The following is a 20,040-nucleotide window of genomic DNA, read 5'->3' on the forward strand; positions in this document are numbered from 1 at the left end:
GACAATGCATATCAGAGCAAAAACCAAGCCATGAGGTCGAAGGAACTGCCTGCAGAGCTCAGAGACAGGATTGTGTCGAGGCACAGATCTGGGGAAGCCTACAAAAAAATCTCTGCTGCAGTGAAGGTTCCCAAGCGCACAGTGGCCTCCATCATTCTTAAATGGAAGAAGTTTGGAACAACCAGGACTCTTCCTAGAGCTGGTCGCCCGGCCAAACTGAGCAATCGGGGGAGAAGGGCCTTGGTAATAGAGGTGACCAATAACCCGATGGTCACTCTGGCTGAGCTCCAAAGATCCTGTGTGGAGATGGGAGAAACTTCCAGAAGGACAACCATCACTGCAACACTCCACCGATCTAGGCTTTAGGGCAGAGTGGCCAGACAGAAGCCTCTCCTCAGTGAAAGAAACATGAAAGCCCGCTTGGAGTTTGCAAAAAAGCACCTAAAGGACTCTCAGACTGTGAGAAACAAGATTCTATGGTCTGATAAAACCAAGATTGAACTGTTTGGCCTCAATTCTAAGCCTCATGTCTGGAGGAAACCATGCACTGCTCATCACCTGCCCAATACAATCCCAACCGTGAAGCATGGTGGTGGCAAGCATCATGCTGTGGGGGAGTTTCACAGCAGCAGGGACTGGTCAGGGTTGAGGAAACAATGAATGGAGCAAAGTACAGAGATATCCTTAATGAAAACCTGAAATAGAGTGCTCAGGACCTCAGACTGGGCCGAAGGTTCACCTTCCAACAGGACAATGACCCTAAGCACACAGCCAAGAAAACGCAGGAGTGGCTTAGGGACAACTCTGTGAAGGTCCTTGAGTGGCCCAGCCAGAGCCCTGACTTGAACCCAATCGAACATCTCTGGAGAGACCTGAAAATGGCTGTTCACCAACGGTCCCCATCCAACCTGACAGAGCTTGAGAGGTTCTGCAGAGAAGAATGGTAGAAAATCCCCAAATCCAGGTGTGCAAAGGTTGTCGCATCATACCCAAGAAGACACGAGGCTGTAATCGCTGCCAAATGTGCTTCAACTAAGTAATGAGTTAAGGGTCTGAATACTTATGTCGATGTGATATTTCAGTTTTTTATTTTTAATAAATTTGCAAAACTTTCTAAAATCCTGTTTTCTCTTTGCCGTTATGGGGTATTGAGTGCAGATTGATGAGGGAAAAAATGAATTTAAACGATTTCAGCATAAGGCTGCAACATAACAAAATGTGAAAAAAGTGAAGGGGTCTGAATACTTTCTGAATGCACTGTATATATAATGACAGCACAAAGAGTCGATAGCATTTTGACGAAGTAACCTTACAGAACAAATAAGCAAATTTCGTTGTGCTTTCAGTTGTGGGAACCCAACCATTTTCAAAATGCCGAAGGTTTTTCTTCCCACAGTATTTGGTAGTCAGATTGGCTCTCACATTGATTTTCCAGCCTAAAGGAGATTGCGTGTTCCCTTCCCTCCGTCAATTCAGCTCTCTTCGTATCAAGGTGATGGAAATTGGGAATGAGTAATTACATTCCTGCTCATTCAACGATTAAATGAATGTGCGGCTGTGCGTTTCAGTATTGCAATTTGTGGTCGTTGCTTGAGAGTGCACAACAATTGAATATTCCATTAGAGACTAGAGAGGTTCCAGGGAACCTGAACTCAACTGGTCTATATCAAAGTGGTTAGAATATGCATAATAGAACCACAAACTATATAGTTCATATGTGCTAAAAAATATATGACAAAAATTGATTTTTCAATATGGCCGCCCTGCCGCGCCCATTTTTGAGCGTGCAATGCCCAAATGCAATCCCAAACTAGTTTATGTCTTGAAGATGCTGCATAACAAGTTTCATCAAATTTAATCAATATTTGTGACTTTTAGAGCGTAGACGTCGAATTGTTTACAGACGACAGACAGACAGAGACAGACAGACGACAGACACTGGGTGTCGACAAAAACTCAGCTGGACATAGTCCAGTTGAGTTTAAAAAATGTAATGGCCATAAAACATCTCGTAGGAGAAACATTCAATGTTGTGTGGCACAACACCCTCGCCGCAGGAATGCTGACCAACAGGAGGTGTCCACTAAACGCACACAATCCTATCTGAGGTCCACACAAACAGATCTGGAGAAGCAGCGAAGACAATTACAAAATGTAAACCACAATCTATTCTGTAATTGCAAAGCAGATAGGAGCTTGCTTTCATTACAGCTTCCTATAAGTGAGACCGTGTTGCATTACTATACAAGAACAGTGCATTCTACACTTTATAGAGGAGCATCGTCTGGGTTGACATTCATAAAGATGGAGCAGGTATCCTACCTGATTTCACAAATTTAGTGAATTGGTCTAAAGGGGAGTGACCAGCTCACTTGGTGAGGGGTTGGGGGGGTGATGTGGTAGCTCACTTGGGGTTTGGGAGGGCATGGCATCTGCTCCGCACTCGCGATTGCCAAACAGTCAGAAACACCTGTTTGCAGGTGATGTCCCTCCAACACGAGGTGGTCCATATATAATAAAGCATAATATTGTCGCACCCATAACACATATACTATAGGGGGAGAAGCTGGATCTGCTTTGTCAGCTCGCATGTTGCCGGAAGAGCTTATCTCTATATATAAAGGAGGAGTGTCTGTGTGTGTGTGTGTGTGTGTGTGTGTGTGTGTGTGTGTGTGTGTGTGTGTGTGTGTGTGTGTGTGTCTGTCTGGATGTCCGCTTATAACTCAAGAACTACACATCGGAGAAAAGTTTTAGACACAGATTTGGAATCAGCATAAAATCCCGGTGGTTTTAGGCTACGTTTTATTTTAATATCAATGGTTTAAAAAAACCGCGCCAGCTGCAATTCCATGGTGTAGTTTGTGGCGGCGCTAGACGTTCGGGGTGTATTGCAATGGTTTGTCGGGTTTGGCTGTGGGTCCAGAATAGCTCCCATTTCCTTATGTTCTTCCACTTTTATTTTGATTCTTCTGTTACAACGCCTTCCTTATCTACCTTATATCCCCCCGACGAGGCCTCTACATAATTTCATGCGGCAGAATTTCATGCATTTTGAGTGAAAGAAGTGAGACGAAGTTGTAGGAGGAAGAAGAGGCGCGGTCACTGTCGGGGCCTCGATCGTGAGTGGAAATGGCGGGAATTGCGTTTGTATCGCAAAGTAAAGGATCTGCATTCATTTCTTAACTTGCATTGGTGGATTGTTATACATATGCATTATTTTTCATTTAAAAACTTGATATTGAACTTGAAGGCTCCAAGCACGGACTATATATATAGCCCTCATTGAGGTAAAAATAAAAGTAAAAAGCCTGCTATCGCTTGCCAAGCTAGCCGTTCCCCCCTCCCCCTCCCCCCTCCCCTCCCCCTCCCACTCCCCTCCCCCCTCCCCCCTTCCCCTCCACTCCCCCCTCACCCTCTCCCCTCCCCCCTCACCTCCCCCTCCCTCCCCCCTCCCCATCCCCCTCACCTCCCCCCCTCCCCCACACCCCTCGCCCCTCACCTCCCCCCTCCTCCTCTTCTCCCCTCTCCTCCTCCCCCTCCCTCCTCTTCTCCCCTCCCCCCCCTCTTCTCCCCTCCCCCCCTCTTCTCCCCTCCCCACCCTCTCCTCCCCTCCCCCCCCCCGTTCCCCTCCCCTCCCCTTCCTCCTCCCCTCCCTTCCCCCGCCCGGCAATGCCGGGTACTTCCCATGGCCAGCTGTACGTGGGCTGCTCGAGGGTTGGAAAACCAAGCAATCTTTATGTCTTGGCACCAAGTAAGAAAACCAGAAATGTTGTATACCAAGAGGTTTTGAGAAATTGAAAATTGACAAAACGTCATGTAGGAAATGTACTGTGATATTGCTCTAAAATATACATGTTCTTTTCATCATATATTTATATTGTTGTGGATATGAGGATTGTATTTTTTTTATTGTGTGTTGTATTAATATTGCTTTAGTCTGGACCCTCCTGCCTCCAGTGTTGTATAAAGGTCAAAGGGCGTTCCCGTAGTTAATTCCATAAAGCATACACGTTAGCCAATCATAGATTTCCCCCCTGGTTGATAGATATATCTTTATTATGTGTATTACGGTAAGGACTTGTTTTCCATTAAGATGACACTCCATTGCACTGCATTAAATAAGAGTAGATCCCCTTCCTTTCACTTTCCCCTTTCATCATTGTCAAGCCTCGATTGCAAATTACATCCCCTCCAAAACCACCATTGAACATGTGCTCGGATCGGGGAAGAAAGGCGGGTCCCCACCTCGTCATAGAGGGGAGGAGTGAGTCAGCCCCACTCAACCAACCACGAACAAGGGGTTGGACTTGGAGAGGGTGTGGAGAGAAACATCAAGGAGGTTCGCGAAGGTTGAGGGGCGGGGCCTATATAACCCGCCGCGGGACGCTCCCCAAGCAGATGAGCTTTGACAAGAGTACATTGAGATCACCCAAGGAAGCTTTGTACACAGCAACGGCTGATCAAGTGGGCCGATGTTTGTTCCTCAGCTGGTGCTTTTCCGAGCAGAGTCCGAGGCTGGCATGTGAGCAAAAGAACATAGAGAACATTAAGGAGATCATCATCCAGGGAAGCACAAAGCCTGCTATTCGTCGCCTTGCTCGCCAGTAGCAGCAGCGGCGGCCACAGCAGCAACAACCACCGCTTGGGGCCCGGACGGCGGTTTTGAGCAGGGCCGCGAAGGAACGGCGGCTGCCAAACGCGCCGATCGTGCTGCAGGACCCCTTGGACTTTCCTCTCCCTCCAGCCATCCACCTCCTGCCCATCCATCCTTTTGTGTACGTGAGTTTGTTCTGTTTTTGCTTTGTCCCTGGGTTAGTTAAGCTCGTATAAGCTAGCGTTGCACTATGTCTCTAAAAATCTTCTGTATATTATTTTATTATCTTTCCTTCTCCTTGGTTTATTTGAGCCTGTAAATAGTAAATAAATTATATTCGTATTTCCAACCTTTTCGCCTTCTTCTTCTTCTTCACATCCGTGTCGCCTTAGTCTTTTCCCTATTGAATATCTGTGGCGCGATCCGGCCAACGTTCGGGAATCGGGTTAGTCGGGTTAACTGTACGACCGCGGGGCCATCCGCTCGGCAAACACAACATCTTATCCGCGGGCCGTAACAGTATTATTCTTATTCAACCCGGGCGAAGCCGGGTACCTCAGCTAGTGCTTTATAAATGGCCCATAATGCCCATCACAGTGTACAGTAAAACTTTGTTTAGCCAAACTAATTCAGGTGGAATTAGCATTAAGCTGGGAAGGGCCTAGAAATAATAAATTTGATGGCCAGGCATGGGAAATACAGTCAAATGGGGAAGAATCAGGTGATTGGCGTATAAGGATAACCTCGGGTATGGAAGAGCACAGGGTGTTTTGCAGTCATCCTGCTCACCATAGACCTTTGCTGTATTGCCTGTGATGTTATTCGTGTGTTATACCTTTGTAAAAAGAAAATGAGAAAGGAAACAAAGAAAGCTGTTGGTCGCTCCTCACACAAAGGAAATGCAAAAATATCCATCAATGTGACAAAAAAATATGAATTTTTGAAGACCTGCAGCAAGACGGGAGGCATCCGGAGCCATGACGTCAGATTTACAACGTCGGTGTACGAAGAAACTCCAAAAAGTTTCAACATTTGCCTTCCGAAAAATAAGAGTCGGCTTCTATACTTGCTAACATGTGCAAAGAGGAGGCAACCACAATTGAGTCATTCTGGTTCAGTGTGTGCAGAAGCTGAAACAGCAGATCTCTGACTTCTTCATGAAACAATTCGCACGTCGAATGAAATATTTAGTGATATTTACAGTCAGCCGGAAGTCCACCTCTCTGGAGTAGGCCGACCACCATATAGTCTGAGGAAGCGAGTTCGTACTGCACATGGCTCTATGTACAAAGATTACAATGTCGGTAAACTTGTGATATTATCAACTGAAAATGGTGAGTCAGCATTTCAGTAAAACTACTTGGTTGCATGTGAAAGAGGATAAGCTCCCAGGGGTAATAAAAAAAAAAAAAAAGACATCAAGGCCACATGATTTGTGGTACACTGAAATAATGAAATTGGAATGCTGCTCTCCATTTGCAATCATAATCCCTCAACAACTCATAAGGGCATGATCACAAATGTCTCATCTGTTAACATTCATTGGTGGACATTAAAGATCCATGGTGTTTTTGATCAAAAGTAGGTGTTCACACCCAAATGCTGAATACATTTCGAATTCCTGCCCAAATCACCTCCAGTCAAACATCAGGCCCGGCCAACTGGTTCGTGAAAGACTTGAACCAAAAGCATTCTCAGCCGACACCACAGCAACTGGAAATAATTTGTGCTGTTATTGAAGTAGTAGTAGTAGTAATAGTAATAGTAGTAATAGTAGTAATAGTAGGTAGTAGTAGTAATAGTAGTAGTAGTAGTAATAGTAGTAATAGTAGGTAGTAGTAGTAATAGTAGTAGTAGTAGTAATAGTAATAGTAATAGTAATAGTAGTAATAGTAGTAGTAGTAGTAATTGTAGTAGTAGTAGTAGTAGTAGTAGTAGTAGTAGCAGCAGTAGGAGTAGTAATAGTAGTAGTAGTAGTAGTAATAGTAATAGTAGTAGTAGTAGTAGTAGTAGGAGTAGGAATAGGAGTAGTAATAGTAGGTAGTAGTAGTAATAGTAGTAGTAGTAGTAGGAGTAGTAGTAGTAGTAGTAGTAGTAGTAGGTAGTAGGAGTAGTAGTAGTAGTAGTAGTTGTTATAGTAGAAGATAACATCATGCCGATAAAACAAAAGTTCTAACTGTAGCAAAACTTGCCAAGTTATAACAAGTGGAAAGAAAATGGAAATTATGAAGACGATTCTTATGAAAATTTCACTTTAAAAAACTGCATTGATTGATGACTTTGCTAAATATCATTTGGTAAATGTTCATATCCTGATGGTTTAATCAACGTGTTGTATTCCATGTACAAATTGCACTCAATTGAAAAGTACATTCTTGTTCACGTGAAACAAAACGAAATTTGAAAATCGGTGAATTAGCACAATATCTCATTCAGATCACGTCCTTCAAATAAATATGTGCATCAATAAGCAGCAAGTTCAACTTCATGGCTTTCACAGTATAAACTTTTCTTGCAGCCACATCTTCTGTAGAATTGGTTGAAGGCAAGAGACGTCAAGCACGCATTTCAGCCAAACGTTGGACAAAGGCTTCTGGACAAATCCCTTCTGTATTGAATAGTATGTAAGACAAATAAAAATAAGCTGCCGTATTGAGTATATATATATTGTTGCGAATATGGAATTTGGCCTCCATATCCGCTTGTAAATATTCCCCTATTTTCTCCAATACTCCCCAACTTTCCCCGATCCCCCATTCCCTAGTCCCATTGCATGTAAATAACAATCAGTAGAGCCGACCTTCCCCTTATTCCCCCATTGAATGTCGTGCCCAGGTCCACCGCACCACACGTAGCCAACTTTCGGACATCTTCCTAGTTATTCTTAATCTATGTCAGTTAAGGCCTCGTTTCCATTAATTATGACTCTTCGTTGCACCAGAATGTGATTATATGGCATCAGTAGTGAGTTTAGGACCTTTCCCATACCTCCTCCCATCTTCTTCCCCAAACAACAACAATAACAACAACTACAACAACAATTACAACAACAACAGAGGAGATGGCGGCGGAGCGGGGGAGGATGCGTCCTCACACCGGCTCGATTAGCTCCAGACCATGCGCTCCACGGGGTTACCCCGAAGGGGCTGGCTGTCAGCTCCTCGTCAGGGGCGGAGCCAGTAACCCCCCCACGCACCCAATGAGAAGCAACGTGCCGATTCCACGAGGCGGAGCTAACGAGCCGAGGGCGTGTCACTCCCCGCCGGATATACGCGGCCCCGCGCCGGATGTGACGAGAGATGCGCCTCAGCTTGGAGACTGGAGAGAGAAGCCACCGCCACCCCCAGCGCGACGATACCTCCCCGCATCTCTGGACCGGACCGAGTCGATTCTGCCTTGAGCCAAGAGTGCACCTTGAGCCATCGCTACCTGCCTTTCCTTGCCATCAATCCCCGTGTGAGTCAGCATTTTGTCCCGTGTGTCTGTCGTCTGTCCGGGGTTAATATAAGAGTGTGTCTAAGTGCCTGTCTTCCTGTAATATACCTCTAGCCCCTGTAATCTAACCTTTTCCGCCTTAATATAACCTCCTCCGGAGGTCTTGAGAACTGAACCCCTGGTGTCGTATTGTGTGATTGTAATCCAGCCGGGTGTCTTCTTTTTCTTATTGAGCCAGCGTAGCGCGGCTTCGTCGACGTTCGAGTACAATCGGGTAATTTGTGCGGACACGACGGCCATTCCGCTCGGCCCACCTTAACATCAAAGTCGTGTCAGTAACAATTGGTGTCGGGAGTGAGATTCGAGGCCCGACCAAATTTTGAAAAAAAAAAACGAATAGAGGAAAAAAAAAAAAAATTTGGTCAAAATTTGGAGCGGCCGAAATTTGTTTTGTTTTACGAAACTCGAATTTTGCAAGTCGCGCTATGGCGGATCAAGACGGCTGGGGTCCGGTAAAGGAGAGTGAGGTAGGGTCGATCCAGGACCAAATTGAGGGACAAGAGGAGAGCGAAGCAGTGAGGGCGGCAGGTTCGCAAAATAGCGCCGTCACGCACGAAGTAGCGGGCGCGCAAAAAGGCGCCTCGCACGAGCGTGCGGTAGCCGAGCCGGCTGTATCAGCGGGCTTTAACATGCAGCCGATTGACATGCAGGCCCTCATTGCGCAGCTACAGGCAGCTGTACAGATGAGTATGGGAAGCCAGATTGAGCGATTGGGTGAGCAAATGAGGGTTGATAGTGGGCGATTAGAGGGCCAAATGAGGGGTACCGGTGAGAAGTTAGACCATAATTTTGAGGAGTTAGACAAGAAAATTGGGAAGTTAGACAATAATTTTGAGGAGTTAGACAAGAAAATTGGGAAGTTAGACAATAATTTTAAGGGATTAGACAAGAAATTTGGGAAGTTAGACAATAATTTTGAGGGGTTAGACAACGGGATAAAAGAGGTGAGAAATGGGTTAATAGGGTTAGAAAACAGTATGGAAGGCAAATTGAGGGACATGAGGGACCAAGCGGAAAGGGAAGTTAAACAAATGGAGCAGCAGATAGAGGGGGTCAGAATGGGGGTAGAAACCAAACTGGATGCTCACAGGGAGGAAATGGAGCAGATGAGGGTGGCATCTGGGCAGGAGATGCAAGTGATGGGAGAGGAGATCAGAAGAGGAGTGAGTGAGGAGGTCGGAGGAGTGCGCGAGGAGGTGAGGCACTGTAAGGAGCACATGGAAAAGGAGGTGAGAAAGGGGACTGTAAAGTTACAAGGGGGCATAGAGGACCTGACGCAGGAGGTGGAGCAGCTGACGGTGGGACAAACGGAGTTAGTGGAGCAGGTTCAAAGGAACACTGCGGTATTAGGAGGTTTAAAAGCGACACAAAACGACATAAAAAACGACTTGATAGCGACGAAGAGGGAATGTCAGATGGTACGTGAGGGACTGACAACGAGGTTGGACGAGGTGATAGAGGTAATGGAGACGAAGGACCGGCAGGTGAGGACGCACCTGGAAACGGTCAAGGTAGCCTTGGAGGACGAGCTTGAGGAGACGTACCGGGGAATAAAAGAGGTGAAGCACAAATTAGAAGAAGTGGAAGAAGGGATGAGTGAAATTAAGAAGCGACGGAGAGGGGATAAGAAAGAGATAAAAGAGGAGATAAAAGAATTGGTCCAAAGTCTGTGTTTGGATCGTGATGATGTGCTCATTAACCGGATGAGGGATTCGCAGGTGATGGAGGAGAAGCGAAGAGGAAGAGGACCCGGTGTAAGTGGTGACCAATATGGTCGTGCGTATGATGCGCCAGGGGATTTAAAAAGCTTGGGGATTGGTTTGGATCCGGGTGTTCGTGAAAGGCCGTTGGTGAAGTGTGCGACAGGTCTGGTGTGCGAAAATGGAGGTGTGCAAGAAAGTCCGACTCTGGGGTGTGTGAGGAAAAAGTGCGTGCCAAGGAGTGAGTGTGCTGGCGAGAGTGAGTCGGTCGTAGCGCGTGTGCGAGGGAGCACATGGAAGCGTGGTGTGGTGAGTGTTACAGAGGGTGTGACGGGAGAGTGTGCGCGAGAAAGGTGTGATGGACGGGTGCATGGGGAAAGAGTGCGCTGGCAAAGGCAAGGAAGAATGCACACCTGTGGTGAGTGTTACAGAGGGTGTAACGGGAGAGTGCGCGAGAAAGGTGTGTGACGGACAGGTGCATGAGGAAAGAGTGCGCTGTCAAGAGTAAGGGTGAGTGCGCTGTCAAGAATGGAGGTGAGAGTAGTGAGAGTGACAAGGAGAGTGAGTTGGTTGTGACAGGTGAGCGAGGATGTACACCTGGGATGGAAGGATGCACACCTGGAATGGTAGAGCGTGAGTGGGAATGCACGCTGGAGTTGGTGGTGAGGCACGTGGTTGGGTGTGCGAATGAGAGCACACCTGTGATTGTCACAGAGGAGGTGACAGAGGAGGGGGCGCGAAGAGGTGTTTTGGTGAGGTGTGCTACCAACGAATGTGTGCCAAAGTGTTCGGTGGTCAGGTGTGTGACCAAGGCTGTGAGTGGAATGGGTGTGCCTGGGTGTGTAAGGAACGGTACGAGGAGCATGGGCACAGCTGGATGTGTGAGCAAGGAACGGGCTGCGGAGTGTAAGCGTCCAGGTGAAGCATCGACGTTACACGGGTTAGAGGTTAGAGCGACTTTTAGCCGAAGCAGGCCCTCGGTGCGTGCCGGGCCTCGCTTTGAACGGCCGCGTCCAGGCTCCACTAGGCGGAGCTGGCAGCCTGATAGAAAGGGTCGTCATGGCGACCACCTTTTGTTGAGGCATTCCGGCAGGTCGAGATCGGGACATTGGATGGCTCCACGCCGAGGTGATGCGTGGGATCTCGGCCCGGGTAAGCCCCCGTCCCTGCACCGAGTGCCGGACGCATCCAGCCGCTGGCACAAAACAACCAGCATCCATTGCTTGGCTTTACGAAGCCGGGCTTTGGACAGGGATTGGCGCACCGAGAGGTATTAGTGAGTCGACTGGGTGATGAGGTTAGTGTTTTGGACCCAAAATTAGAGAAAAACAAAATTTGATGATTGGCAAAGGATTGGCAGTAGTGATTGGCAGAGGATGGGCAGTGATTGGCCAAATTTTTGATTTGTTGAAATCTGATGTGCAAAATTGGTAGTGAGAGACCCCCGATGTGGTGGGATGGCAAATCCACCATCCCTCACATGTGGGGGCAAAGGAGCTATAGCTTATGGGGTGTATGGCAGTGAAAACTAGCCCGGGTGGGTTAGGATATTGTGTGTAGGGATCTAGCGAAGATGACAGTAGGTAACGTTAAGGTTAGTTAGTGACTGATACCTGTAGTGGGGACGCAGGTAGTTTAGTGTGGTTGATAATGACGAGGGAGCGCAATAGTTAAAGGGATGACTGGGAAGCGCAAGTTTCAGAAGGGAGTAGTTAGCTGAGATGATGCCGTGTGTGTGAGGATTGAACAGGTGAGAATTGAACAGGTGTGATTGCACAGGTGTGCAACTGGACAGGTGTGTGGAGCAGTGTGTGAGTAGTGAGTGTGTGGATCAGCGCGAATGCGCTTGGGGAGAGAAGGGTGCAGGTGGCACCAGGTGTGAGAGCACAGGTGTGCAGGTACAGGTGTGTGGAGAGAGTTGGAGTGAGTGGTACAGAGTGGTGTGCATGGTGCGAAGGTGTGGATGGGGGAAGAGTGGACCCCTTTCACGAGTACCCGGGGCGGGTAGTGTAAGTGTTAGGTAGAGGGTATAGGTAAATTGTGGTTGGATATTGGCATTTGTGGTGCGGTTGCAGAATGGTGTTGTGGATGGGTGCATTAGTGTTGTGGAAATGGCTGGGCGTGTAGCCTGTTAGTGTGTGTAGTTGGTTGGGCACTCCACCACTGTGAGGATGTCGGCCAGGTGAGGCCGCAGGTGGGCTCTGGGAGCCGGTAGAGTTGTGGATGGGGCCCGAGGATCCGGAGGATGGACCCGGGTAGCCCAGTGCCAGAGAGGGCACCGAGTGGGGAGAGTGCCAGAGGGCCTTCCCCAGGTAGTTAGGTTAGGGCAAGGAGCAGGTAAGCTCGGAGGCAACTGCAGTGGTGGAGGTGTGCAGGTGGGTAGACCCACTGGGAGAGGTACACGTCGCAGCCCAGAAATTGTACGAGGGCACCGGGAGATGAATCGGGGGAGTGAGACCCCAAATTGAAGAGCACCACAGTTTGGCCAATGGGAATTGGTTTTTAGAACCCATAGTGTAAGAGGGCCCATGGTTTGGCCGGAGAAAGACCCCGGGTAGTGTAAAGTTGTTAAAGTCATTTAGGAAATAGTTAGGATTGATGAACCTGTCGCACCATACGCAGCCACTTACCTGTGGTGATGATGATGACTCCACACCTGTGTTTTCTTTGTTTTGTTGCAGGAGATGAATCGCTGTGTGGATTTGTGAGACGCATCACGACGTGGATGAGACATTGGGGTGATTCCATCTCTCCCTCCCTAGGAGGGACTGATGATGAATTGGTAATGGCAAATTTTGATGTTGAGTTGAAAATGGCAAATTTTGATGAGAGTTGAAAATGGCAAATTTGATTGGTTAGGAGGGAGAGAAGACGAATTTGGTATATGGGAGGAACGGGGAAGACAGTAGGGATGTTTGTTGATTTGTAAAGTAGATGTTTATGGGTAGTGTTGTGTTGTGTGGATACGGTAAGGGGTAAGGGAGGGGCCATGTAGGTTACCTGGTGGGGGGGGGGCGTACGATAGGAACGTACCTGTCTCACCTGGTTCCCATGTGCCCCCAGTGTGCATTACCTTATATTGCGTGCACTTTTGCGCCCTTACCACCTTACTCACTTGTTGCTTCTTTTGTCTCCCACCTCCGAGGATCTGGCTTTGGGGTGGAGAGAGAGGAGAGAGAGGTGCTGGCTGCGCAGTTGTGGGCCTGCACTTTCGCTGTTTGCTGCCGGGATCGATACACCATATGGACCGCAATGTTTGTGGCCACCCACAATGGACCGCAGTTCGTTTGCGGCCAAGCACCACCCGGGGATGGACCTATGGATCAACGTGGCACCTATGCCATACAGGTGAACCACTAATAGTTAACACCACCAAGTGCACCACAAGAAGAGCAAGAGACACCTGCAGGGTTAGGGGTTGTCGAATTTATTTTTATTCCAATGAACAATGGTGACTGCACCGATTGGTGGTGGGGTGGTGCTTTTGATGCTCGGGAAGGGTGCTCTGCACGTTATTAAAGGCCGTCGGCCACAGAGCACTCGTGGGTTGGTGTATCGATGTTGGCAAGCGCGCTCTCTCTATGCATAACATCTGCATGTGCTCCTCCAAAAACAGGTCCTGGATCGTAGTGTAGATATCAGCGTAATCTTGTAAATAATGCTCCCTACCGGCTGTATGTTTAGTTTGAGAATTCTTTCCGGATTCGGTTATCCTGTGGGTGTGTTTCTGTGAGGAGAAGGGTGCAACGTCGCAGGGGGACATATTTACTCATTTGTGAATATCTGTAAAACTGTCGCACTCAGGGTAGAGTTAATAGTAGAGGGAACTACATTGCGTGCCACACTAAAGTAGGTAAAAATTTATCGGGTCGGGACGCCCCGAGGGTAGAGAAGGGTGCAATGTTGCGAATATGGAATTTGGCCTCCATATCCGCTTGTAAATATTCCCCTATTTTCTCCAATACTCCCCAACTTTCCCCGATCCCCCATTCCCTAGTCCCATTGCATGTAAATAACAATCAGTAGAGCCGACCTTCCCCTTATTCCCCCATTGAATGTCGTGCCCAGGTCCACCGCACCACACGTAGCCAACTTTCGGACATCTTCCTAGTTATTCTTAATCTATGTCAGTTAAGGCCTCGTTTCCATTAATTATGACTCTTCGTTGCACCAGAATGTGATTATATGGCATCAGTAGTGAGTTTAGGACCTTTCCCATACCTCCTCCCATCTTCTTCCCCAAACAACAACAATAACAACAACTACAACAACAATTACAACAACAACAGAGGAGATGGCGGCGGAGCGGGGGAGGATGCGTCCTCACACCGGCTCGATTAGCTCCAGACCATGCGCTCCACGGGGTTACCCCGAAGGGGCTGGCTGTCAGCTCCTCGTCAGGGGCGGAGCCAGTAACCCCCCCACGCACCCAATGAGAAGCAACGTGCCGATTCCACGAGGCGGAGCTAACGAGCCGAGGGCGTGTCACTCCCCGCCGGATATACGCGGCCCCGCGCCGGATGTGACGAGAGATGCGCCTCAGCTTGGAGACTGGAGAGAGAAGCCACCGCCACCCCCAGCGCGACGATACCTCCCCGCATCTCTGGACCGGACCGAGTCGATTCTGCCTTGAGCCAAGAGTGCACCTTGAGCCATCGCTACCTGCCTTTCCTTGCCATCAATCCCCGTGTGAGTCAGCATTTTGTCCCGTGTGTCTGTCGTCTGTCCGGGGTTAATATAAGAGTGTGTCTAAGTGCCTGTCTTCCTGTAATATACCTCTAGCCCCTGTAATCTAACCTTTTCCGCCTTAATATAACCTCCTCCGGAGGTCTTGAGAACTGAACCCCTGGTGTCGTATTGTGTGATTGTAATCCAGCCGGGTGTCTTCTTTTTCTTATTGAGCCAGCGTAGCGCGGCTTCGTCGACGTTCGAGTACAATCGGGTAATTTGTGCGGACACGACGGCCATTCCGCTCGGCCCACCTTAACATCAAAGTCGTGTCAGTAACAATATTATAATTATATATGTATATATATTGTTACGGACCGCGGATAAGATGTTGGTTTTGCCGAGCGGAGGCCCCGCGGCCCTAACAGTTACCCCGACTAACCCGATTCCCGAACGTTGGCCGGATCGCGCCACAGATATTCAATATGGAAAAGACAAAAGCGACACGGATGTGAAGAAGAAGAAGACGACAAAAAAAGTTGGCAATACTACTAAATTTATTCCTATTATTTACATGCTCAAAGTAACCAAGGAAGAAGGAAAGATAAGAAAATAATTTACAAAAGATATTAGACACAGTGCAACGCTAGCTTATACAAACTTAATTAATACCCAGGGACAAGACACACAGAACAAACTCACGTACACAAGAAGGATGGAGAGGCAGGAGGTGGATGGCTGGAGGGAAAGGAAGGTCCAAGGGTGCTGCAGCACGATCGGCGCGTTGGGCAGCTGCCGTTCCTTCGCGGCCCCGCTCCAAACTGCCGTCCAGGCCCCAAGCTGCTGTATCTGAAGCTGCTGTGGCTGCTGCGTGGACGTCGCGTGCTTTGCCAGGACTCGTCTGGTTCAACCACACAACTGAACAACATGCTTGCTTCTTGCCCAACTCTCTTGCTTGGTCCAACTTTGGCGAGCAAGGCGACGAATAGCAGGCTTTGTGCTTCCCTGGATGATCTCTTTTGGCAGTACCTTGCGCGCGCGCTTTTATAGCGCCTCTGGCGATCAAGCCGCCGGCCTTTAGGACAGGCCCATCGGTGTGCTCACCTCGGCCCTGGTTGGTCGCGCGACCCTCTGGCTCCGCCCTTGATGATGACGGGCGGGCACGGCCTTCTTCCCTGACCCGAGCACATGTTCAATGGTGGTTTTGGAGGGGATGTAATTGACAATCGAGGCTTGGCAATGACGAAAGGGGAAATGGAGGTTTTGGGAATGGGAATGGGAATGAAGAATGAAGGGAATCTATCTTATTTCACTTGGTGCAATGGAGTGTCATCTTAATGGAAGACAAGGCCTTACCCTAATACACATAATAAAGATAAAACTATCAACCAGGGGGAAATCTATGATTGGCTAACGCGTATGCTTTATGGAATTAACTACGGGAACGCCTTTTGACCTTTATACAACACTGGAGGCAGGAGGGTCCAGAATAAAGCAATATTGCACAACCATTTACTATACAATACAACACAATAAAAAAAACATAATCCTCATATCCGCAACAATATATATATATATATATATATATATATATATATATATATATATATATATATATATATATATGTATATATATGTATGTATATATATATATATATATATATATATATATATATATATATATATATATATATATATATATATATATATATATATATATATATATAACAAATGTTGCTGGCAGAGACTTAGGATATGGTCTAAATATCATTATGTTATAACAAGTTCATGTGGAGGTGTCATAAACAGTATGGCATATTCAAAATTAAGAATAAGCCCATGCTTCTTCTTCTCCTTCTTCCTTCATATGCATCACATGGCTAGCTGTGGGTACCATCATTTGCTGAGGGCGCAGCCATGCCGCTGAAGTAATGCTCAATGTAGGTTATCGTTGTTAACATTTGCTGTTAACAAATTATATGTATATTGCTCTGGAATTCAATTCTGAATTCAGCCCGATAGTTGCATAATTACCGAGGAACAACAGCACCACTGATGCAGTGCCCCATATATGTTAGAGCAGGAATTTGTAATTAGATCAGGGTACTGGCGAAAGCTTGCCTACTCTTCACGGACACCATGGATCGTTAATGGCGAACACGGATTGTTGGCAGAAGGGACACCCAGTTTAACATCCATCCAATAAACAAAACACACACACACACCTCGTTTTTTCATTTCTGTTCACGCACGCACGCACGCACACACACACACACACACACACACACACACACACACACACACCGATACCTCACCCAGCCTATGAAACATCACTACCCTGCGCTCGCCAAGCGAAAAGCGGGGTTAATCATTTAGTTACGTACGTGTGCCGTACGTGTCTGCATTTTAAAATTTCATTTTCTCGGCAAACGTTGGTCCGATTGACACGAATTTTTACCATAGAAGCGCCTCCGCCTGTATCATTTTTTTATTAATAATTATGACGTCATAGGTCATGTGGTACAGACGCCATCTTGGAAAAACCGAAAAATGTTGCACCTCTATATCTCCGAAACCGCTGCATGGAAAAAATTGAAACATGGCTCATTGTAAAGAACTCCATATGGGGAATAGGTGTTGTTAACGATGACGTCATTGGTGTCATAATTCGACAGGGACAACGCTTAGTCTGATCAGTTTGAAATGTATTGAGCATGATCTATGCAACAATTATCTTACTATAATTCACCAAATGTCTGTCTGTCTATCCGTTCGAAGGTATCGTAAAAACTGCTGAACCGATCGCAAAGATATTTTGGGTGGGTAATCCTGGGATCCCCAGGAGTAAAATAGGCTATTTAGTTTTCCCAATTTCAGGTTTAGTCTCCAGCATTCTCAGGTTTGGACTCCCGCATAACATTAACGTTCGCACGACGTTCATTGTGAGGTCTTCTTACGTCGAGCAACGGTACCCGCCCTACGGACGGGGCTTCAATTGGGAGGCCCAAATGAAAAGCCTAAATATCGGAAATTGAAGGTTTTTTTTCTTTTAAACGATTTATATAAACATCCGTCATGCGGAAACGTCATGCGGGAGCAAGTATCAGCAGGATGTGGCAGTGTGGGAGTCCACGTTTGCACCGATCGCTGCACCGTGTGCCGCACGAACGACTGCACCGATCGCTGCACAGCTGCATCGATCGGATGTGGCATGAAGGAGGATCTGCACTTCGGCATGACATCTAACAGGTCGCTGTCTCCATCGATCTTGCCAAATCCGTAACACCTATCGGCTCAAAATCCTTTTAACTGTTGATTTGGTACAGTTACACGTATCGGGAATTTGGTACACATATCGGGAGTACATACGACATAACGATTGTGAACACGATTATCGATCACGATTCACGATCACGATCATCACGATCATCGTGTATCGATCACGATTTGAAACACGATGGAATAATATTTACCGATATGAACAGTGATGTGGCTTTTATTGAAATTCTAAAGATACCGTTTAGATTTTGATGATTTGCGTGTGATATGATTCAACGGATGTTTATATGAATCGTTTAAAATAAAAAAGCCTTCAATTCCTGATATTTTGCCATCGCCATAAGCAGATTCGCCACGGACCCACGATCGATGTTTCTGTGCGTGAACGTACCCGTTTGTTTGCGAACAGGTACGTTTTTCATGGAAGTCCTTCACGAACTTGCTCTCCATGATGTGCGACTGAAGGTGCTGCAGGAATGTGGAATTTATTGGTTTCATGCTTTAGCATTCACCGTATCTGCCTTGCCTGTTTGCTTCTGGCCTCCCACCCATGCGTAGCACGGGTATTTCTCTAGTATTAGAGAATATAAATTTATGATGTCATCACTCACGTGGTTTGGCAGCCATATTGGATCAAAAAAAATGTTCAAAAACAGAAGAGTTGGTTCGCAACAAGTTGACTGCGCAGGGTAAGTATTCTATGAATACCATCTAGCTATGACAGTTTTCAGGTTGGTTTGAATTCGAACCCAAGCTAGACAGCTCAGATGTGAGTGTGGCCTGTGCTTACGTGGGTAATTTAGACTCAATCCAACATATAGAGGACTGTTAGGCCACGATTCATCTAGCTAGGGCCTTCGCCTGAGTTTCCTTTTGTCATAAACTGTGCACAATGTTCAAATAAATATGAAAAACCCTCCACAGTTTCACACCTTTTGCGCTTGCTGACCCAGCGCTCCGACTGCACCGAAAGGTAACTGGTGCTGCTGATCCATGAACCGCTGCTCGTCGGGGACAAGCCCGATACATCGCTTGCCTCACTGTCCGAAGATCGCGTGGGCACACCATCCACGCTGCGCTGGTGGGTCACGCGTGGCTACGGGCAGCAAGAATGGTTATAGACTTGACCGCGAAGGGTAAACAACAGGGTAGCATAATGTGGATGTTCCAATCAGACAAATATCATTTGTTCAAGTGTATCAGGTAGGTTCTGCCAAAGCAGTATCATTGTAAAAGTAGTAAACTGGGTGGTTTGTGGACGTAAGCTACTTACATCTGAGCTATCGTTACAATAATGAGTAATTCATCTTCAAAATACGCAGCAAAATATCTACTCTTGCACCAATGTGTCTGCCATAAAATGGTTGTACCAAACAGACAGGCAAACAATATGCATGCACTTCCTACGTGTGAACACTGACTTTGGTGAATACGTCCGTTTCCAGTTCAAGACTCGATCCCGACGTCGTCGACTGCCGATACTTGCTCTTGGCCACCGAACCCTGAAGACTTCGTTCATCCACATCGCCTGTGGGCGACAGCATTTACATCTCACTGTAAGAATACCAATATATAAGCATTAGTACATTGCTTTGCTTTATTTTTATTTTTATTTTTTTTGTATACAAGATCGAGGCTCGTGTAAGAGCTAACATTAATGACAAAAAAAACAAACGGACACATAAGACGAAATAAAGGGAGCGGGCGACAAGATGGGGAGAGAGGAGGAAGCACAAAAGTACAACATTTGAAAGCAGGGACATCGGGATATCTGTGGGAGGGAGAGGGCTTGGGGAGAGGAAGCGTGGGAAGGGGGAGGTTAAAAAAACACATGGACACAGCTAGGACTTCCAGGAAATAAGTCGATATTTCAGAAAAGTGGATCTGGGGTATACAGTGCATTCAGAAAGTATTCAGACCCCTTCACTTTTTTCACATTTTGTTATGTTGCAACCTTATGCTGAAATCGTTTAAATTCATTTTTCTCTCTCATCAATCTACACTCAATATCCCATAATGACAAAGAGCAAACTGTGAGACCTTATATAGACAGGTGTGTGCCTTTCCAAATCATGTCCAATCTATTGAATTTACCACAGGTGGACTCCAATCAAGGTGTAGAAACATCTCAAAGATGATCAAAAGAAATGGGAGGCACCTGAGCTAAATTTCAAGTGTCATAGCAAAGGGTCTGAATACTTATGACAATGTGATATTTCAGTTTTTTCTTTTTAATAAATTTGCAAAACTTTCTAAAATCCTGTTTTCTCTTTGTCATTATGGGGTATTGAGTGTAGATTGATG

General features: G+C 46.8%; 2 protein-coding genes across 2 annotated transcripts in view; both read right to left on the reverse strand.

The window, feature by feature from the left end:
* LOC144888195 (uncharacterized) overlaps positions 1 to 20,040 on the reverse strand; it is a 588,989-nt gene that overhangs the window by 259,397 nt on the left and 309,552 nt on the right. The gene's annotated exons all lie outside the window — the stretch shown is intronic.
* The window catches only part of LOC137421846 (regulating synaptic membrane exocytosis protein 2-like), a 317,464-nt gene that overhangs the window by 54,270 nt on the left and 243,154 nt on the right, over positions 1 to 20,040 (reverse strand). The window contains exons 17-18 of the mRNA XM_078773225.1: positions 19,158 to 19,264; positions 18,669 to 18,832 (exon numbers count right to left, since the gene is read on the reverse strand). Of these exons, the coding sequence (XP_078629351.1) occupies positions 18,669 to 18,832; positions 19,158 to 19,264 (271 nt within the window). The remainder of the gene's footprint in view (positions 1 to 18,668; positions 18,833 to 19,157; positions 19,265 to 20,040) is intronic.

Source organism: Myxine glutinosa, chromosome 2, assembly GCF_964187855.1.
Source record: "Myxine glutinosa chromosome 2, kmMyxGlut1.1, whole genome shotgun sequence".
NCBI classification, from domain to species: domain Eukaryota; kingdom Metazoa; phylum Chordata; class Myxini; order Myxiniformes; family Myxinidae; genus Myxine; species Myxine glutinosa.